Source organism: Aythya marila (genome assembly GCF_965140915.1).
Source record: "Aythya marila genome assembly, chromosome: 27".
Classification (NCBI taxonomy): domain Eukaryota; kingdom Metazoa; phylum Chordata; class Aves; order Anseriformes; family Anatidae; genus Aythya; species Aythya marila.
The window spans coordinates 863408-885917 of NC_139068.1; the positions used below are offsets into that span (position 1 = coordinate 863408).

At 50.4% G+C, this 22510-nt stretch overlaps 1 protein-coding gene across 1 annotated transcript in view; it reads right to left on the reverse strand.

The window, feature by feature from the left end:
* Positions 1-22510, reverse strand: part of ADAMTS10 (ADAM metallopeptidase with thrombospondin type 1 motif 10) — a 56070-nt gene that overhangs the window by 28710 nt on the left and 4850 nt on the right. The window contains exons 2-4 of the mRNA XM_082779754.1: positions 14008-14346; positions 6535-6899; positions 1598-1757 (exon numbers count right to left, since the gene is read on the reverse strand). Of these exons, the coding sequence (XP_082635880.1) occupies positions 1598-1757; positions 6535-6899; positions 14008-14095 (613 nt within the window). The 5' untranslated portion in view covers positions 14096-14346. The remainder of the gene's footprint in view (positions 1-1597; positions 1758-6534; positions 6900-14007; positions 14347-22510) is intronic.

The window sequence follows — 22510 nt, forward strand, 5'->3', positions numbered from 1 at the left end:
GGCCATGCCCACTGGTATCCTGCTGCCTGTGTGCCACATGGGAAAGTGTGTGCCCATCCTGCTGCTGCAGGCCAGCACCACCACCTCCACCATGTGCTTTGCTGCCTCTGCACTGCAAGGCCCTGTCCTCAACTCGTTCATAGGGAAGAACCTGTGGATTTAGATACTACACAGACATAATCTGACAATAAAGCCATTGCAGATCATTTCCTCTTTCCTTTTCCTGCCAGAATCTGAATTTAGGACTTGGCTTTTCCTCCACAGACACAGCTGCAACCTTCAAAGCAGCAGCAGGCTTGTAGGACTTCACTCCAGGCTTCAAGTGCTATCAAACTGACTGTAGAGATGTTCCCAGCAGGGCCAACAGCTCTGGCCCCATGGCCTGGCTCCTGCTGTAGGGCAGGAGAGCTGTCTGGGAAGGTTACAACAACTGCTGCTGCCCTGTGGGGAGGCTGAATCAGCATCCTCTGCTCTGATGCTGATCAGATACCCAGTGAGACTGGGAAGATGGACACATCACAACTCCAGCCCTTTGGGATGATCAGAAGGAAGAACCCGTGGTGTGCACTGAGCTGGTTGTGACTGGTCCAACCCACGGGGCAAGGGAACAGGTGTCCTTGCTGGGTTCAGTTGTGCTGTGCTTGTCAGAGAACTGTACCTAGCCTGTGGCTCCTATTGCACGGTCTTTCCTTTCCAAGAAGCAACTGGAAACAGGCTGACTTTTGTCTGGAAGCTGGAGAATGTGGCAGAGTCAGGAGAAGGGGAGTCTGTTGGCACAGTGTAACTGGGAGCTGGGACAGGAAGAGCTGGGTCAGGGAAGCTCAGGTTGTCTCCAGACACGCTGGCACATCTGGGGACACTGCTTGCTGCTCTGCTCAGAGCAAGCTGGTCATGCCCTGGTGTTTGCAGAGACTCCATCCCTTCCAGCAGTGACTCCTCATCTGGTCAAGCATCAGCACTGGGACACTGGATGAACAACTCAGGGGACACACAAACCTGCTATGAGCAACTGGGAACAGCTCTGGTTCTGCAGTCTTGTACTCTAACCCTGTAAAAAGCTAGCTGACCCATGTGCAGAGCCAGAGGAAGCCTCTGTAAACCGAGGGAACAGTATCATGTATACACGCAACATTTGGATAGACAGAGAAACTTCGTACATTCACAGGGGCAAGCGATTTCACCCAGGCTCCGGGACACAGACAGATTTCTGGCAAGGACAAGAAGGGCACAGGCGTGTGGGAAAGAAGCTGAGCATGCGTGAACTATGATTTCTCAATACCTTTGAAATTGGCCAAAACCGGGAGGATTTTTGTCAGAACAATAAGAGAGAATTTTTTCTCTATTCCACCCTCTATTTACAAATCTAAAGGCCCTGCTGTGAAGAAGAGGGTATAAGAGCTTTCCAAAGACCAGGCCACCAGAAATGCTTTGCGTGGGTAGAAGTAAATACATAAATAAAACTTTCTTAAATGCAAGAGAAGAATTTTTTTTTTTTTTTTTGCCATAGAGGGTAGTATGGACTTTCACAGTCCCATCTATTGGAACTTTCCCAGCCTGCACTGGGATGGACTGAAGATGTGTTGGTGGGCACAGATACCTAGCACGCCGCAGGCTGCATCCATGTGTGGGTACTGGAGAGACGATCGCTTGTACACAACGTGGGGGCTGCCCTTGCCCTCATTCCCTGTGCTGACGTTGGCTCCCGGGCTCAGCGGTTCAATGAAATATTCTTCCTCATCTGCGACTATCACCCCATGCTGTGAAAGGAAAGAGAAGGAAAAGAATAAAACAAGTAGGGAGAGAAATGGGAGACATACTGCTATTTTCTGAAAATGAAATTTCTGATGATTAGCCACTGTATTTCTGGGGACTGACAAACAGCTTAGAGCATGTGCAGGAATCCTTCCTTTATACACAAACACTGAATCATATGAAGCTATGGACCAGAGCAAATTGAGCCAGCTGCCCATGGATGCCGTGCGGCTTCTCTGCTCATTAGAGTCCTCTGAAAATCACAGTATTTCCTTGCAAAATTAAGTTGTTTCCTATTCCATGACACGCCTTGATCTAACTGAGAGCTGTCTGTGGGATCCTAAGTATCGTATCTTTAAATATCATCATAACTTAGCATTCAGATCTACTTCCTGTGCTTTTCAACCTCACCAAAGAGCCCTTGGAAGCAGCTCAGGAGCTTTACCACCAGCTAAGAAACTGAGGCATAGAGCTGCAGAGGACTGCAAATGTTCAGAGGCTTTTGAGAAACGTATCAAATCCTCACGACCTAAAATCTCATTTTCAGGGTCAGAACCTTTCTCTGCAGCCTAAAATCTGGTTTGTTCTTCTCAACCAGCACTGCCCTTTTTACACCCCAACGAGCCATTTCAACCAGATGATCTTGTTTCTGCTCCCATTTTGTTGATTTAGCTATTCACATATTTTGTTGTCGTTCTCCCTTGTTTTATTCTGTGACCAAAAGAATCTGGGCTGCAAGCCCAGACTTTGCCCTGTGAAAATGCACCTCCTCGTGAGACCATGACGATTGGCAGGAGAGGGAAATAGCAGGATGAGCAGTCCAATTCACCAGCTGCTTGCAACACATCTCCTTTGTGGCTGGTCCTATCCTTTCCTATCCTTGCAGCAAGCTTTGCCTCTGGGTAAAAGGTGTGTTCTAGATACCAAGAACCAAGACGGTTCTATCAGCTGAACTTCACCAGTGAGCAACTGACACACAGAAACTGCCTGACTTTGCTCAGGCAGGCCAAGAAGGATCCCAAAGGTCTGAGACTCACATCACCTGGCTGTCCTCCCGCTTCTTGTGCGCAAGCATAGCTCTGGGTGGAGAGCCCCCCCGATCCTGCCATCCACTCTGCACTTATGCTGCCCATTGGATGTCGCAGCCTTTCTACACAACAGCAACAAGAGCCCTGATCTACCAGGGAGGGGCATGGGGAAGCAGGTCTCTGTAAAACATCTTGAGGTCCTTGTGTGGAAGGAACCATCTATGTAACAGTGTTACTGCTGGGCAAGCTGGGGAGAACCTCTCTGGGGTGGATGCTGCCTCCGTAAGAGGTCTCTCCCCACCTCCCTACCCGCTACAAAAGCTGAATCGGGGCAGTGTGCACGCAGCGAAGTCCCCATCTCCAGAGTGCCGGGGGATTTCCTCCTGCACCAGGCTCTGTTGCTCTTGGCTCCGCTCCACCTTTTCAAACACAAGCGAGGTACTGTGAGGTTAGCCTGGCGAGGGCTCCGGCGGAAAGCCGAGTGTCGGCCTGCGAAGCCAGCTGGCTGCCGGCTTTGCGGGACGGGGAGAAGGAGGTCACCGCCGGCTTGGGGCAGAGTAGCAGGAGGGGAAAGCACGTCCTGCTTGAAAACCATACACTTCTAGAAAAGGGCCTTTCCCAGCTCAAACCTGGAGCCTCTGAGGAGCACACAAGAGGCAGGAGGCTCCACAACCTGCCTGATATCCTGTGGGAACGAAGCTCTGCCGTCACAGAAGTCTGAAAACTCCCCCACCACTGAGCCCAAAACCCAAGCGCTGAGGTCTGGGTGGTGGACGTGACACATACGTATTGAAAGGGGGTGGCAAAAAGCCCTGAGAGAGATCTCTGTGGTTTGTGGGGGAGCTAAGCTGGATATCCTGTCTGTGATTCACCCAGGTCATCTGCAGAGCAAGGATGGTTTATCCTATTAACTTATAACCACACTTAGGAAAGACACAGCTTCATACTGCAGCTCAGCTCTTCCACCTCCTCTTACACACTTTAACAGCTTGACGTCAGCCTCAGCAGTGGGGCCATCTGCCGAGCTCCAAACATCTCATGTTCCCGCTGATTTCAGGAGGGCAATTCAGACGAAAGCAGAGTTTCAGCATAGACACAAAGGGCTGAAAACCCAGCCTTTAAAGCGGCCTTTGATGAGCTCTGACGCAAGAGGTAAGACAGGGACATTTCTCTCCTAAGGCTGTTTATGCCTAGCTGCAATTTTGTTGATGGGAGGACACGAGTCCTTGGGCTCTTGTGCAGCCAGTGGGCTGAAACACAGCTCTGCTTAACTCAGGGCTTCCAGCTCCTGGCCAGGCAAGAGCTTCTCAGGCTGCTCCTGCAGGCTCCAGCTGCTTCATGTTGGGCCCTGCTGGCAGCTCGCAGCTCTGCATGTTTTGGAAAATGGGCCATTTTGCCCTTCACTTCCGACAAGTTAAGCCTGGGTGACTTCTATCCTGCTCAAGCTGAAGTGCAGCCGCGTGGGTTGCTGCCGGCTGTGTGCCAGGCCAGCTGCGCAGCAGACGTGGAGGGTGGGCGATGTCTGACTGCGCGTGGCCAGGTATCGGCAGCCTAAAGCTGGTGTGTCCTAAGGTGCGTTGCATTTGAAAACAAAGCGGTTTGCAGAGATATGCCTTGCAGATGCAGAAATTGTAAAGGGATGTGGGGAGTAGAAGGGAAGGAGGATAGCTTGAGGCTTGTTACCCGTTCTCGTGCCTTTGTGTTTGACACTTCTCTGGAGTCTTCCCCTTCCCTCTCCTCCACGCACAGGTCACCCCATAACCAGCACTAGCCCCAGCCTGCGTCCATGTAACACCACATTACGCAGCTCCCTTTGCATTATCTGGAGTTAGTCTGTGCAGATGTGGGTTGCAGTGTCCAGTCCCCTGCTGACAGGTGTCAGCACATACCTGACCTCACGTCCCCTGAGACCCTCTTCTGTCCCGGCCTGTCCCCTGCTAAGCAGACCTGGTGCCTGCCTGAAGGGGCGCAGGCTGGAGGATGGCAGGAGTGGAGCCAGGAGTGCTCATCTGCTTATAATCAGCCAGAGCTCTGCACAGGTCTGCTCAGGTGGCAGGTACAGACCCCACTGCCAACTCCAGCCTCACCTTGGCCAAATTCCTGAGTCTGTTGTCCTCACTAAGCCTGAAGACCCCCCTCCTTGCTGATTCCTGTAGCTCGCCACAGCAAGAGGACAGAGTTCAGGAAAAGGAGAGGTTGCTGGATGACCTCCTGTATCTCTTTGTGCCTGGCTGCTTTTTCCTCCAGACAACCCCTGGTATCTCTCCAGAGCAAAACAGTCTGTGGACTAAAATATCCCAGTGCAAGTGCTGCCAGGTCATTGCTTGCCCTGGACTTGGTGCCCTCTGAAGCACGAGGTAGGCTAAAGCTGGCTATCCTTTCTGGACCAGCAGTGTCCAGCTCACCCTTCAGCTCTTCTTTTCTGAACATCAATAAATCATCCAGGACTTCAGCAGAGGTCCTAAATCTAAACAAAAGGCTAACTTCGGAACCAAGACTTTATGCAGCTCTGAGTTTTGGCTGTGAGATGGAAACATTAGACTCTCTGATATAATGAGTCAGATTCTCATTTCTGTTAATAACCCACAGCACTGTTTTGGCAATGTAATATAACAATAAATCAATGTGAATTTATTCCTGTTTGGAAGCTCTTCCACACTGCTAAGAGGTGGGGCTGTAGCATAAATATAAATTTGGCCTACGGAGTCTTTTTCTACATGTTACTCCTCCAAGAGAGCCATCATCCTTGGGATTCACTAACGGGGTATGTTTGCTCCATCCCTCCATCTGGCAGGTCTTGAAATGCTCTTTGTGAGCCAGAAATATCAGAAAATCACAGAAAAATAAGGATGGAAGTCCTTAACCTATTCCCAGTGCTGAAAGAGCTAATGAATCATACCTGGAGTATTTTTGAGAGGTATTTGTCTGGCCTGCTCTCAAAGATCTCCAACGATGCTGGGGCCATGCACTCTTCAAGCAACCTAGTCGCAGCTATCCTTAGCACTAATGTCTACCGTTGAGCTTTCCTGCTGATATTTAAGACCATGATGTCTAGTCCTAGCTGTTGGGTACATGCAGAACAGATAATTTCCTCCCTCTCTGCAGCAGCCTTGCTGGTTCTGACGAATGCCATCTTGTCCCCTCCTGATGTTCTCTTTTTCATACTGAAAAACACTGACTAGCTTAGTTTTTCCCCAGAAAACATGTTTTCAGCTCCTGGAATCTGGACAGAAGTGACTAGGAACCCCAGGAATGTATCTGCAGTTACAAGGATCTGAATGCACTTTTGACGTTTTTGGTCATGCAGTGAAATTTCTGCCCTCCTGTGCTTCTTCCTCACTAACACATATGATATGTTTTATATCTTTTGCTGTTGCTGTTGGAAGTGGACCGGAGAGTTCTGTAAGAGCTAGAGTAATGGTCTAGAGCCTGGATTATCCCATTCCAGTTAAAATCAATGGAAAAACTCTCACTGACTTTGGTAGAAACTGGACTACAGTCCCAACATGGATCAGGAACTCCTATAAATGTAATGAGGGGACATGGCCTTAACCCTCAGCTGACTTTTGATGTCACTGTGCAATATTCTAGTTTGACACCAACAGGCCTTTCCCACCACCATGGATCCATCTGCTGGGACCCAAACCAGGTTGCATTTCTACGGCACAGATCAAAGAAGCTGCAATCTGCTCTGCTTTATAGGCAGCTTTCATTGTTAGTAGTGCCCTTGGCTGTGCAAAATTCAGGAACTCACCAGTCCGTTGCAGTTGCTGATGGCGACCTTTGAGTTCAGGTACTGATCCTGCAGGTGGCCCGCATAGTGGCAATCCTCGTGGAAATCATGTTGCCAGTCCACACCATCTCTCTTCCAGTATTCAACAGTGAAGTGCTCAGCCAGCAGGTTGGAGTGCAGTGTCAGGTTGAGAAGGAACTGGGTTCGATGGGCAGAGACTTTGTAGAAAACCTGCTGCTCAGATGGCTCGTAGGGCAAGGAGCCCAGACTGCGCCGAGGGCGTTGCTTCAGCTGGCTCCTCATGTCAAAGGTGAGAAAGTCCCCGTTTTGGTCCACTTGGATGGGGAACGCAATTTCATAGTGATCGAGGCTGGAGAGGAACTCCTCTGGGGAGGAAAAGCAAACACAGGAGGAGTGACATTCTGCAAACAGTCAGAGCAAAACAACCAGCAGCTTCAGCTAAGAGCCAGCTGTGCCTGAGCACCAGCGCGGTGACAGCCAGGGCAGGGCAGGCAGCATCCTGACCCAGGGAATCCTGCAACCCAGCCATCATGCTGCCAGCATTCCCAGCTCACTTCTGTGAGTAAGCGCACAGCTCACGCTGCCAACAAAATGCACATCAGCAGATCACCAGCTCACTGCTCAGCCCCCTGCAACCCTCCAGCACTCATCTGCCCTGTGTGGACCTGGATTAGCCAGGTGGCTTCCTGCCAGCCTGACAGACTGACCGAGCTCACTTGTGACTGCTTGCAACAGACATCTCTGAAAGCAAAGATGGGCAGAAGGACAAGGGGCCTCTAACTACTGCACAATGAGGATATGCTACCTGTATTCCCTGTTCTGTTCAGGCTGCATGATCCTTGGGGTATTCTTGAAGGCCTTCAGCCTACAGAACTTAATATTCCTTTGCAGGTGACAAAGAGAACCAGACTGGTCCAAGGGGCTGTTCAAGACAGACAAATTCTGGCTCCAGACCTGGACTGTCCCTCACTGGCGGCTAGCAAATGTGACGCCCATCTACAAGAAGGGCCGGAGGGCAGACCCGGGAAACTACAGGCCTGTCAGTTTGACCTCAGTGCCAGGGAAGCTCATGGAGCAGATCCTCTTGAGAGTCATCATGCAGCACTTGCAGGGCAAGCAGGCGATCAGGCCCAGTCAGCATGGGTTTATGAAAGGCAGATCCTGCTTGACGAACCTGATCTCCTTCTATGACAAAGTGACGCGCTGGGTGGATGAGGGAAAGGCTGTGGATGTGGTCTACCTTGACTTCAGCAAGGCTTTTGACACCGTCTCCCACAGCATTCTCCTCAAGAAACTGGCTGCTCTTGGCTTGGACTGGCGCACGCTTCGTTGGGTTAGAAACTGGCTGGATAGCCGGGCCCAAAGAGTCGTGGTAAATGGAGCCAAGTCCAGTTGGAGGCCAGTCACTAGTGGCGTCCCCCAGGGCTCGGTGCTGGGGCCGGTCCTCTTTAATATCTTCATCGATGATCTGGACGAGGGCATTGAGTGCACCCTCAAAGTTTGCAGATGACACCAAGTTAGGTGCGTGTGTCGATCTGCTTGAGGGTAGGAAAGCTCTGCAGGAGGATCTGGATAGGCTGGACCGATGGGCTGAGGTCAACTGCATGAAGTTCAACAAGGCCAAGTGCCGGGTCCTGCACCTGGGGTGCAATAACCCCAAGCAGAGCTACAGGCTGGGAGAGGAATGGTTGGAGAGCTGCCAGGCAGAGAAGGACCTGGGAGTGATGGTGGATAGTCACCTGATTATGAGCCAGCAGTGTGCTCAGGTGGCCAAGAAGGCCAACGGCATCCTGGCTTGTATCAGGAACAGTGTGACCAGCAGGGCTAGGGAAGTCATTGAGTACAGTGACCCTGTACTCGGCTCTGGTGAGGCTGCACCTCGAGTACTGTGTTCAGTTTTGGGCCCCTCGCTACAAGAAGGACATCGAGGTGCTTGAGCGGGTCCAGAGAAGGGCGACGAAGCTGGTGAGGGGCCTTGAGAACAAGTCCTACGAGGAGCGGCTGAGGGAGCTGGGCTTGTTCAGCCTGGAGAAGAGAAGGCTCAGGGGTGACCTTATTGCTCTTTACAGATACCTTAAAGGAGGCTGTAGTGAGGTGGGGGTTGGCCTGTTCTCCCACGTGCCTGGTGACAGGACGAGGGGGAATGGGCTAAAGTTGAGCCAGGGGAGTTTTAGGTTAGATGTTAGGAAGAACTTCTTTACCGAAAGGGTTGTTAGGCATTGGAACAGGCTGCCCAGGGAAGTGGTGGAGTCACCATCCCTGGAAGTCTTTAAAAGAGGTTTAGATGTAGAGCTTAGGGATATGGTTTAGTGGGGACTGTTAACGTTAGGTCAGAGGTTGGACTCGATGATCTTGAGGTCTCTTCCAACCTAGAAATTCTGTGATTCTGTGATTCTGTGATTCATCTCTCCATTTCCAGTGGGCAGAGGGACTCCAGCCTGTACAGAGCCATGCTCTGTGGTTTGGAGGGTTATTTCTGACTGGATATGTTCAGTAACAAAGCTAACACTAAGTTAACTTAAAGTCACTTAACGCATACCTGAACACAGAAGGGACAATTTCTCAGGAGATGACAGTCTTGCTAAGAAATTGTGGGATTCTTTAGAGTATCTGCAACTGCCACATGGACCTGTTTACCCTGCATTTTGATAACTTGCATAATATCAACCCTACACTAGCCTCTTGGGTCACGCATTTATTAATGTCTTAGGTATGAGACATCCGTTAAAGAGGCAGCAAGACAATGTCTTTGCAATCAAAGTAACAAAAAGGTAACCAGAATTCCCCAGCTGTGCTAAAAAGGTAGCAAGAGAAGGAGTCAGACATCCCAACTCATCAGCCAGGCATCTGTCTATCGCCCCACCCTGCCTTCCCAGCTCACCAGCCTGGTGCTCTTTATACTATTGGTTTGGCTTAGCACCTCCTCTTGGGGTACTTGAGCTTTTGAGGCTGTCTCATACCACTTAGGAAATGTACTCTGACAAGGTCACTGTCCAAAACGTCTGACTGTGCTCGCAAAGCAACACAATGCTTTTGGCTGTCAAAGAAATTGGCACTCTGCAACCGCTACAGAAATCTCGTGTTTTATAAGCAAAATGTCACAGGGATTGTCAGAGTGGATCTGATCAGTGGTCTAGCCGTCTCTGTGTGCCTCAGTACTGGAGGTTTTAGCAGAAGATGAAAAAAATAATAAAATACAGTGGACAGGACAGCTCCCCCCATCATATTGTTTTCTTCTTAACCCCAATGGCTGGAGGTTTGCTCATGGAGTTGGAGAGGATTTGCCCTCTTCATGCTGGAAGAATGTTGCTGTGCTTCCTGCATCCTATGCATAGCTGTTTCCTAAGCAAACAGGGGAGGCCAGGCTGCTCCAGGGTGGCTGCTTTTTGCCTGGCTCCACAGCACCCATCTTCAAAGCCTTCCCAGCCATCACAAATTTGGACTCCAAATTATACTCTCACCACATGGCAGCACTGGAAAGTTTCCTTTTCCTCTAGTGTGTTTTCCAGTGTGGGAGTTTGACCGAGTGGTTTCCTTGGCCACGACTAATGGGACAGTCCTTCCCACCAGCTGGGTTTAGGGGTTAGCTCCCAACCCTCCAAACCATAAGCACTTCTGGCACCTCTCCCTTGGCTCAACGAGCCAGAAGTAATTATTATTTTTTTTTTAACTTCCTGTGCTCCAGCTTCCCCTGCATCACACCGCCTTGTGTGTGATGCAGCAGGGCAAACAAGTGTGACTACTTGCACTTAAGCAATGACTTCAGGCTTGGAAAAAATTGCTATCAGAAGTGTTTTGTTTTTCTTTTTTCCTTTCTGCAGTCCATGTGGGCTGCAAAATAGTGACTTGGAAGGAGGTTTGTGCACCCAGCATCTAGAAGAGGGCCTGGGACCCTGGGCGGCAGTCTCTGATCCTGACCTGCAAGATACATCCAGAAGGGAAGAGTGTCCAGGGCCTGGCGTCAGGCTGTGTGTGATAACCTGCTCTTGCTGCAGTGCAGGCCGCTGTGCATCCGCAGGGATGTCACCCTGGAAACCGAGGCACAGGAAGAGCAAGCTGAGAGTAGTGCCTTGCATCACACAAATGTTTTATGAATGGATCCTTTAGAGTAGGGATGCCAAAAATAAGGAAGATAAACTTTTAACACAAGGAAGAAGACAGTGTCTTCATCCAGCATTACAATCTGGCTCCTTCCTCTCCTCTAAAAAAGTAAGATTAGACAAGGCTCTAAGAGATTAGTATCTCTTTACTCCCTAAGCTTGTGTACTCATTTCATGTCCATCCAACAGCATCACAGATGTTCCCTAACTCCCTCATTTACTCATCCCTGCCTTGGTCATGCCACTCCCCCATACTACGGATCACACTAGGAGCTCCCAACATCAGTAACGGCACTATTTTGCCCTTCCTTCCACCCAGAAAAGCCATCACGTTCCTCTGCCCCCTCAGCCACTCCATACTGTAATAATAGATCTTGGCTTGAAATGTGTCGTGTTGCATCCACTCTATTAGATGGGTTTTCACTGGTGATAAGCAGCCTGGTGTTTCCAGATAGCTGTCGCACTGCTTCAGAAGAGATACTATAAAAAGCCTTTCTGTAGGAAAAGCTGCCCAGAGCTGGGCACTCAGGGAGCAAGGGAGAGAGCTGGGAAGCTGAAACTTTTTTTTGGGGGGGAAGAAGGGGGATGAAAGGCACCTCGCTGCACCACCTCCTAATGGAAAGGGAGCATATGTCTATAGGGGCAAGAACAGCACATAACGGAAAGGCAGCCAGAAAAGGAAGCAAGAGCCCGGAGATGGTAGGGGATAAGCTGAACAAAAAGAAGAGAAGGAAGGTGAAGGCCAAGGAGGGAGGATCTTGTTCCCTCCTTGTACATTCTCATCACTGCCTCTGTCATTACAGAGCCACTTGAAGGATGAAAAGGAAGCAGATGTTTGCTCGTCTTGTCAAAGAGGAGCCCCAGCTGCAGCCCAGACAATTCACAGAGGATGGCTGGGGAAAACACTATGGGACCCGGTGGCTTCAAGCTGCCCTGGCACTGTGGCATCCTTGACATATCTTCCATGGGTGCATTGATTTGTAAGTGAGTCAGGAGCAGTGACATTAGCCTCATTTAATGTTCTACAAAACAGAGAATGTATAATCACTAAGATTAAACTAAGGCACTAGAAGAAAATTTCCTTTTGATTAAATACCATTCAGCAACAGCAGGTATGTGCTGAATCCTTGCTCAATTGTTTCAGCTGCAATTCTCTGTGCTGTTAAAAACCACAGCCTGAGTTTACACAAGATGTTGTTTAACTTCTGAACCTTGTTACATCTCTGCTGACACAGAGAGACCTTCAATATTGGGCTGCTGTTTCCCACATACATAATTACAGCTTATGACTGTAATACCTTAATCTTTTTCCTGCACAAAATAAATACACTGAGCTGGAGTTTGCACATGGGGGACATGAATCCTGCTCCATTGCTAACTCGATGGATTGCCTGGGCAACTCTTTCTAGCCAAAAATCGGTGGCTTGTTGACAACAAGCTTTTATCCTCTGTGCCTCCAACTACTATGAGAAGATAACATTATTTCACCCTCTTGAAAGGGTGTTGTGAGGATTATGTACTTACTGCCTCAGCAGCACAGAGAGAAGTGCTGAGTATCATTAGCGGCCTGACACCAACGGTTCAGGATGCAGGGAGCCTAAAAAAGCTCTCTGACAGTGAGAGGGGCCCATGGGGAAGTCTGGCCCATGGGGCTGGGCAGTAGCTGGGCTTCACCAGGGTGGCGGTTGGACCCAAAGATCTCTTGGGGTCCTTTCCAACCCCTGCAATTCTGTGATTCAAGCTTTGGCTTGACTGCTGCCTGCCCTCCCCTATGGCACTGCACTCCCAGCGGCATCAGGGGCCGAGCCTTGTCCACTGCCCAGTCTGGGATCTAGGACAGCGCAGACATATTAAGTGTCATTTCAGTGAGCCCATGGGTTCAGACTGAGGTGTATTAACAAACAGTTCAGGGACTTGTGAGTGAAAGAGGATTTCAGCTGTGAGTCAGGATGGAGGCGATCTGGCAGCTAAGTCCTCGCCAAAGCGTCGCTAGTGCAGTGAGCGCGGCAGTGCAGATGGAGGGAGGTGCGAACTGATGGATGCAGGAGGCCCAGAACAGTCACAACAGGCACTGCCAGAGGCTTTGGCTAGAAGGACCAGAAACCGTGTTTGTTTCAGATTAAAGAAAATCTGCCTGTGTAATGTTGCACGTTGCACAGCGCCTGCACAGCGCACAGCTCTGTGTTTGACTGCCTCTCATTTCACCCAGACCAAGTTGCAATATGATAGTGCTGCAGATTTAGCAACAAGATGGTGCTCAGACCCGGACAGTACGTGGCTTTGGGTTGCTTTTGTTCCTCTTTCCAGTTTGGCTTCACAAGACAACCCACAGCCATTGTAACTACAGCCTGATGACACTGTACTATGCAACGGCCTCAGATTACCACTGGCTCTGGCTCTGCTGCAGTTAACCTGGGCACACGCAGGATTTCAGAATTATGGTTGTGCATTGATATTGCTGAGGTATTAACACCTTGTACGGATAAATGTCTAACTTTGCAGCTCTTTCTGCTTTTCCCTCTTACCTCTAGCTCCTGATGGTAGTGTTCATATTGTCTCTTCAGAAATGGTTACAAAAGCTAGTTAGTATTAAACAATTTAATTACACTGTTAGTATTAAGCAATTTAATTACACTTTAATTAAAGCTACCAACATGCAGGAGAACCATATTCTGCTTTCCTTGTGATAACTTGTGTTATCTGTATTAAAAACTTGTGTTAAAATCTGTGTTAAAACACAAGCTATCTGTGTTTAAACACAGGCCCAACAGAAAGATGCAAATGTAAGACAGGTATAAAACATTTATGCCAGAACGGATTTGAATGTTTGCTAACAGTATCACTTACAGAAACACATGTGCACAAACTCAAACTACTCCTCCAGCAGGTACCTGTTCAGGCCCATAGCTGTGTCCAATGTTTCTACCTCCAGCAGAGACATCTGTCCCTGCACATGCAGAGGACCACTTGCAAGTGCACACAGACCTCTTACGCATAGCAAAGTCTCTCCTCATGCAAAGGTGCACTGCTCCAGATGCCTGGAAGGGGAGCCTCCCCCATTGCTACCACAGGCCCTTCTGCCTCCTGAGCCTGTACATGGCTCTCATCTTACACAGACCCTACTGCTTGGTCTCCTGCAAAAAGTCAAGGAGCGTAATGTCTGAGAGCAAAGCACATGCTTTCCTCACAGGCCAAAGGAAAACACCTGCAAGTTCAGCAGTAGGCGTTCTGCTGCGGCACACTGAGCAGAGGTCAGGGTGCCTCCACCCACTCCCCAGCATGTCACCCTAATGCCTCCCCTGGGGCCAGCACTAGGGCTTTCTGCTCCAGCTGATGGAAGCAGATCCAGTCCCCTCCCCACAGCAATCCCTACCTTGCGACTGGAACGTGTAACCCAGAAAGTTGCAGAGGGCTGCGGTGAAGACGACTGTCCACGTGAGAAGCTGCCAAGCGATTGCCATAGTTAGCGACGCTTGTCTCAGTGCAGGGAGTATTGTGCCAGCTGGAAGGGCGCTGTCCCAACATGTCTCTCTCTCGGCCACCGCTTATGTAGAGACAGGAGTCCTCAGTTCCTCCACAGGCATCCTCAGCCACTCTGCGTGCTCCCCAAAGCAGTGAGGCCAATAGTGTCTTTGCAGTGCGCTGTGCTCAGGCCGGTGCAATGGTGTCAACATGGGCTAATTGGAATCAAAGGTTCTTGGTGGCATTGCCCCTGTGGAAGAAAGGGTGACAAATGAACAGGAGAGGAGGGGAGAGGGGAAACAGGATGGAGTAGAAGGATGCATGGGGTAAAACAGTGTGTGGATGAACAAGGAAAGCCAGGACCTAGAGAAGGGAAGAACAAGAATACAAGAGATGGAAAGAAATTAAAAGGGAGAAAAGGATGTGAAGAAAATGCAAATTCAGCTAACTGAGCCAGATTGCGACATCAGAAAGTCACAGTACGTTGTGCACCCCCGCACTCTGCCAGGGGTGAACTCTGTCACAGTGCAGCCCTGTGCTGCTCCGGCAGCCTGAATTGGGATTGGAGCTGGTGTACACCTCACACTGCAGGAGGAAAGGAGGGTTGGAATAAATGGGAACACTTTGTCCTGCTAATGATGCCCATAAGGAAGAACAAACAGTTACCGGATCTGTTACCTGATTTCTTAAAAAGGAAAATATGAAATAAAAGCATTCAGGGTGGTAGCAAGTGGTGATCTAGAAATTCTATTTCAATTTCCCTGGCTTTAAAGTACACTTTAGGGATCACCACTGCACTGAGAAAAGAGCACTTGCCCTCTGACAATACTGGCTAAACCTAAAGAAGAGACTCAAAACAATGAACCCATTCAGTGAACTCACCATTACCCTAAGCTCTATCCACAAATGGATCATGAGATTGTATCCATTGTATCCAATTGTATTTGTTATTTAAAATGATTTGCTAATTGCTTCAGTGAAAGATTTTTGGCTTGCAGATAATTTCCCCTCAGTTTGAGGCAATTATACAAAACTCACATAGTGCTGGAGAGCTGCATAAAGCTGCGTTTTTTTGTTTCTATCCAGTGATTAGATGATGTATGCAATGAACATAGCACATATCTACTGCCTGGAGAATCCCAAGTATCTGAAGAGCAATACTGTGCTTGGGAGAAGCCCCGTATCAAAATGCAGACATTCCCACAGAAGAACTACGGCAGTGTCATGGCTAAGCCCATACCAATGTCTGACTTCAGATCGGTACCGCAGCTACAGCTCACGTGGCTCCACAGCAGCACCTGGGGCTTGAGCACTGCAGGGTGAGGAGGGGACACTCTGGAGCTCACGGAAGATGTGCTTGGGAATGTGTGTGATGCTCGGCCAGAGGACGGTGGTTTTTGCAAAGGTGTCAACAGGGATGGCCTCTGTGTGGTCTTCATTCCACTAAGGAAACACTGGCAATAATGTTATGAACCAGCACCCCACTCTGCTCTTGCACGTTTAGAAAAGCAAAGGCGAGCTACTAGCTAGGCTGCAGGGCATGGGAGACCCATCCCTCCTCACTCCTGCCACGGACCCCTTCACCTCCCGTCCTCAGAGGAGTCTGCAACTTATTTCTAGTTCTGTTTTCCTGTCTTTACTATGCAGTTGGCATTATTTGGGCTGTAGAGGCTTGGAGTAACACACACTGCAGGCCAGAATACACAGGTGAGGCATGGTAAGAAATCAGAGGTGATTCCTGCCCCAATATTAATCAAAAGGAATCTATCCTAATGGTATTTCCCTGCCAGACAAAAAATGTTGTGAGGATTAACTGTGTGTCTTTAAAACACACTTTTGAGCTCCATAATTTAAGCATTAAGATTTTTAACTGTTTATTTACAGTTTATTTAACTGTTTATTATTATTTATTTATTTATTATTTATTTGTTTATTATTATTTTAACTGTTTATTTACAGATTTTTAACTGTTTATTTACAGTTAAAAATGGCCAAAGACTATCAGTGATATCAGGTTGGTCTCCCCAGCCCAGAGCAGGACACTCCCAGCAGCTGCCCCAAAGACTGTGTACACCATCAGCAGCCATAAGAATCAAGTACTTGACTGGAGAACAACCCTGTAAGGCTAAGGCCTCATCTCATGCTGCTCTGCTCAGCAGCGATGGTACACGGAAGCAGAAAGTGGAGGCAGGAGGGCTGGCAGGACTTTCTACCATCTGCCACCACGACACAGGAATGCCAAGAGCAGTACAGCCCCAAGACCACAGTCACCCAGTGCAGGCTGTCCTCCACCGTGCCACCTCCTGGCAGTGCTGCAGAGGGCAAAGCGAGGGCAGCAGCTGTGCATAGCTAAGCACCACAGACTGGCTTGTCCTCATTCCCTACAGGGCTGCAGAAAGTGAACCAAGAAAGGCAGAGTCGAAACTAAAGCCCAGTGTGCTGCGGCACTCTCCTAAGTCAGCATTTTTCAGAATCTATTAAAGCTTGAGATTCCAGCTTTCAATTTCTGTCACAGCTCCAAGGTCTGCGGACAGAAAGCTGCTCAGCTGAAGTATATTTTCTCCTGCGCTTTACACTACTAATTTTTCGTGTTTTTCAGCTGTTGAATCAGCTTCCTCAAGGATGTCATTATTTCCTGTCCTTCCTCCTCTCCACGACCCCGAACGACAGCAGCAGCCTCTCCTCCCCTCTGCCTGCCCTGTGGCAGCCCCAGGCCCTGAGAGCTGGGAGGGAGCTGCCGGCGCCAAGAGCCTGGAGCCCCCTGACCTCGGGGAAGGAGCTCTGGTCTGACCGCCACATGTTAGGAATTACAGCTGCAAAGTTCCCGTAAGCTGCCGCGGGGGAAGGGCCCCAGCTCTGATTCCTGCACATGGCAAGGGGAAGACGGCCCCTCTCCAGCAGCGTTTGACTTGCAAGGCTCCAATGAGCCCGTATCATGCAAGACAGACCAGAAACACAGGGAAGGCCGAGGGCTCCACAGCTTCTTCACCATGCACAAAGTTTTCCATAACCTCAGTTTTCACATTTCGCCTCCCGAAGGGCAGTGGTCGGCAGGCGCAGACACTCTCGGGGACCCCAGGGTCCTGTGGGACGGACCGGCTGCGGCTGAGGGAGGCCCAGGGTATGGGGTGACCTCTCCCGGTCTCGTGCCTCCCTCGCTTGGGCCGGTTGTGATTTGCTCCTTCCCGAGGAATTCGTTGTCCTTGGCAGGCGCCCCGCGAGCGGCTGACGCTCCCCGCTCCCAGCGCCAAGGTGGCTTCGCTGTGTGAACCCGTGGGCTGAGCCGCCTGCACGAGGAGGCTGCTGCCTGCCTCGCTCTGCAGGAGTGGCAGGGACAGCGGGAGCACAGAGCCGGGCTGACGAGGACCACGGAGAGGTGATGCCACGCGAGCTCGCGGCTGGACTCAAGGTTTCCTCTTCCGACACTGAAAACACTCAAGAAAGGGGGAGGAGAGGGGTAAAATTCAAGCTGGAATAAAGAAAAGAGAAAAAAGAAAAACAGATGACAACTGTTACTAATTTCAACATCAGGGCTGCAGACAGAATTCCCTGAAAGCCTGGCTTTTTGGCTGGTGAGGCAGCTTTATGGGAAGGTAATAGGAAGCAGATGGGCCCTGGCCGGGGCCAAGAGGAAGGTTCAAGGTGCCTCCTAGTGCAGAGAAGAGGAATTTAAATGCTTTTAAAGATGCAGGACCCAGCGGGTTCCAGGTTTCTCATCCAACTTTTGCAAATTATGAGCTCAGGTGTCCTTTTCCCTTTTTGAGAGAGAAATAAATACAAACACAGCTCTCTGCTTCCAGCATGTCCCGGTGGGAGGAAATACTTGTGATGTGCCCCCCTCCCTGCCCTGGCCCTTCCACCGACACATCCTCCCCGATGTGCAGCGTCAGCTGCCGCGAACAGTGAGAGCAGAGCTGCGGCGGCACAGCTTCACCCAGCAGAGCAGTTCTGGGCTCTGCTATTAGCGATGCTGTTAACAAATGAATGAAAGTAGTTGGCCTGGTCCTGTGTCCTTGCAGCAGCTGGCTGTAGCAATGACACCAGGGCACAGCCTTCGGAGAGGGACAGCCTGGGGGGTGAGGGCCGGTGCATGATTTATGTGACTTGGCTGTTACTTACATCTTGCATCACCTTGGACAATGTGCTTTAAGCTGAAACCACTCAGATCCCCAGGCACCCACCATCCCTGAAACCTGGTGCTCTTGTGGATGTGGCCTTTCTGCTGTAAAATGGGACTAACAGCACTTCCTAGCTGCACCAGGGTCACGATGCCACGTCCCACAGCACAACCCCTCCCAATGGCCAGCACACCAAGCCAATGTGTAGGACATCCCATGGGGGACAGCTGCCTGGCCGCAGTGCACAGCCCCACACATGTAGAGACCTCTCAGGCTTGCTCACCACTCTCAGAGACCCACTGCTCCATGCTGCAAACCTCGCAATGTCTGTAGCTCACAGAGACTGATCCTAAAACAGCCATGTTTTCTGTAAAAATTTTTCACCTTTTCACCTGCTCTTGTTGCTTCACAGAGGCCCACAAGTTTTGGCTGGAAATCCTTGGCTGAAATCTGCTTCACAAATACTGCTGCAGGGCAGGAGGATAACTCTGTGTGGTCTCCATGGACTGTCCCAGTTCCAGCCCACGTGCTTTGCTCAGGGGACATGACCTCAACTAACAAACTGCCACATCCCTGCCACTGCCTGACCTGCGGAACTGAGCACTGCTGGGGACAAGGCAACAGAGGCACCCAGACCGATAGCTCCATCTCCAGATGTGTACAAGAGCGAGCATGCACAGGTGGCAGATAAAGTGCAAGTGTTGAGGAAATTGTTTAACTGGGGACTGGAATGCCTTAGAAGCCCTGGTGAGCTTTGCCAGGCAGCCATGTCTGGGTCTCCTTTCTGCTGACCCTCTTTTCATAGCTGACCCTGCAGCAATCCCAATTTACCAGAAAGGAACGCATCCCAAGATCTCTCCCTGTGCCAAAATCCTGTGCTGGGATTCTCATCTTTCACTTTATCCCCATGTTGCGTGGTTGGCTGCTCTGCAAGCAGCTGCCAGCCCCTCACCAGGAGGCCAGGACCCCCTCCGTGACCGCAGGGACCTTTATTGGAGGCAACCTGGGTGCAGGGCAGAGTGAAACGGGCGATTTGTGGGGGTGACTCTGGTGTGAGCAGCACCTGCTGGGGCCGTTCCAGAGAGCAGAGCACAAGCAGTCAGTGCCGACACCAACATCTCCTCCTTGTGACCCAAGAAAGCTAGCAAAAAGCCACCCAGGTGACCCAGGTCAGGCTTTTCAGCATAAGAAAACACAAGGGCAGATGGCTCCAGAAAGAGATAGAAAAAACACAAGCCCAGATGCAGTGCCATGCAGTGCCTTCAAGGAAAATTATCTGCCTTCTTGCACATGCAGCCAAGCCTATCAAACACCAACTTTAACGCAGCAGATCTGCATGCCTAATTCAACGGCTTCTTGGTCTAGATTGGAGGAAAGGACAACGTTTGCCAGTCACTACTGCAGAAAGCAATCAGAGCTTAGCCCTCACAGCCAGGCACAGCCAGGTCCGCTCACACTGTACAGCCAAAGGGGACATCTCCTTCCTCTCACCCCACTCCCTCCTTGCTCCTCTTTGCCATCCATGGTCATATGGAGGGGAAGCAAAGGGAGCAGGAAACAAGAAAAGCCACGGGTGACAGAACTACCTCCTTTCCCTATAAACTACTCCTAAATCACCTCTCATCATTGCTATCTCCCCTTCTCATCTCCTCAGGCTCTGCACACCCCAAAACTTTCGAAATAGGCAGGTTCCTCCCTCCTGGCACCAGGATGCAAAATGCAGCTGCGTGTTTGCTCCTGGCCGGGGGCTGCTGGCCCTACTGCACTACCCTGGGGCGGGTGCTTCAGGTGGGCACAGTTATCTCCCCAGCACTCAGCAGGTTCCTGCACATTCCTTAGGACAGAGCAAACACTGTTGCTCCCCCTCTGCCTGCCGCATGTCCTCCAGCAGGAGGTGAGGGGCGAAAGGTTCCCAAGACCTCCCAGCTGTGAGCAGGAGACTGTCCTGATAGTATCTGGAGGGACTGCTCAGTTGAAAACAACCTGACTTGCAGATGGCAGAACTCTTTTTGCAGCCAGCCTGACAGCATGACAGGGCTTCCAGTGGGAAGTCATTTCTCGTCTCTAGAATACAGTTATGGGTTAAAAACAGAAAATTCAGCATTAGCTACATGCCAGCTCAGTGCTAGGACCGTGGGCTGAGGAATGAGAAAAATGGGTTAAAGTCACAGATCTGCAGAAGTGAAATCAAGAGCTTGAACCTTAATCAGCTTTGCTGCTCCAAGACAGGCCTCTCTGGGGGCATGGCAAGCAAAGAATTAGAAACAAACGTGGTTATCATCATTCACCAGAAAGCAGCAGGCTCCAGCCACAGGATGGTGCCATAGCTGCAGCCCACCTTGCCCGGAGGCGCCATGCCATCCCACCCTTGCAGCACCACTTCGCAGCACCCAACCCCAGTGACAATGGGGCCACTTTTGGAGTTTGCTTGAAGGAGAGGCGCTGCTTTCGTCAGCTTTAAAGTAAGACCCAATCCTGTCCAAAGGTGCTTACCATCAACGCGGGGAATCCAGACTGATGCTGCCAGTTGGAACCTGAGTGGTGAGGGACACAAGCCCGGGTCTCCGTGGCCCTGTGAGCACCCCCGTGCCTGGCTCTGGCGAGCAGGGGAACAGCCTCACTGCCTTCCCACCACCGGCTCCTCCTCACGGCCTCGCTGCTGCGCTCTGCATCGGGCCCTGCCGTGCTCTAGCTGGGCACACCCTTGGTCCCTTTGTACAAGCAAGCTTCATAGGGTTTTGGGCTCCCTCCAGTACTGTGTGGGAGTGTTTTTCTTGTTTTTTTTTTTTTGTTTTTTTTTTTCCTTCTTTTTAAACACACAAATTGTTTTACAGTCAAGCCTATTCAGGGTGATCTTAGTGAAGAAAGGAATGACTTACCCTTTGCTCCCTCCAAAATGCAGTGGGATCTTTAATTTCACCAGCAAAGGGATAAAAGAAACCCATCACAAAGCAAGGGCATGGGAATGGAGAGTTGGGAGCACCAGCTTCCCTCTGACACCGACTGCTTTGCTTTCTGGAAATCCTATCTCTCTGTTACATAAGGATCTGGCCCTATCTGGAAAGCTGGGGTCATTGCACTTCTCCAAGTGTGGTAAAATGCTCGGAGGTCCTCAACAGGAAAGCGTAGAGAAGCACCAGCTCGTATCATCATCAGGATGAGCCCCACGGATGAACCCAAACCTAGCTGCTAAACCAGCCAACTTCAGCCAGGGGCAAGGTGGCTACCAAGCAGCACAGCACTCCCAGCCTTCGAATTTTTTTCCTTTAAGGAGACGACTCCACCGGTTCTCATGCAGGTCCGCTTTCAGACGGGACTTATGCAATGGTTTGGAGCTGCTCCATGTGACCCAGACTTGCTGGCCCCCTGCCACTGCTCTCCTTGCTGGCTTCAGCCATGGACAAAACAGCAGCAGTAAAAAGACGACTGAGCAGTCATTAAAAGAAATTGCACTTTGCCTACCATATGGTGCCCTTTCCAATTATACACATATACCATACATATTAAATACACACATGCTGGCCACATGCACACAGACTAGGACCACAAACATCTGTGCACAGCTGTGCAGCCCACGTGGGTGGATGTCACCGCTGTCTGCAGATACATACTACCTGCATGCAGGTTGGTGCTTGGTAGCCACACATTCCCTGCACATGCTGCCTGCACGCTATCAAGCACCGCTGATAAATCTGGGCCTGCCATGAACCTATGCCGTTTTCATATCTGGCATCTCCGTGTCAATGCAACTGTCTTCTGCCTTCGTATAACTACTCTCTGCGCACATTTTGTGCCCATGTTTGTATAGGTAGCAAATGTCCGGAATTACAGGCACGGGATATCTGAAAGTCCACATTGGAGAGCATTTCAGAAGTCAGCCACTCGTGTGCACAGGCACATCAGCAGCATGTAGGGGAGTGCAAGCTTTAGAAAACATTCAAAAAGTGCAAAAAGTCACTTTTCCCAGTGAATCCCGAGCCCCAACACCAGCTGCGGGCTTTTTACAGAATTGCCTAACCTTCCCCTCAAACAAAACGGACCGGTAGGCTGCCTTCTAGTCAGCAGCTCAAAGGGAGAATAGCTCCTGCATTGGTTCTCAACCACCTGAGCTGCACAAGAGCCATCAGTCCCACTGCAGACCCTCCTGCCTGCAGGGTCCAGTGTGGTCAAGAGAGGATCCAAAGTTCCCAAGCCTCAGCACAAGCAGCTATACCTTATGCAGACCTTTTACAGCTGACACACCAAGTGTGACACCTCCTAAATGTCTCCTTCCTCAACCTGGCCTTAGGGTAGGGC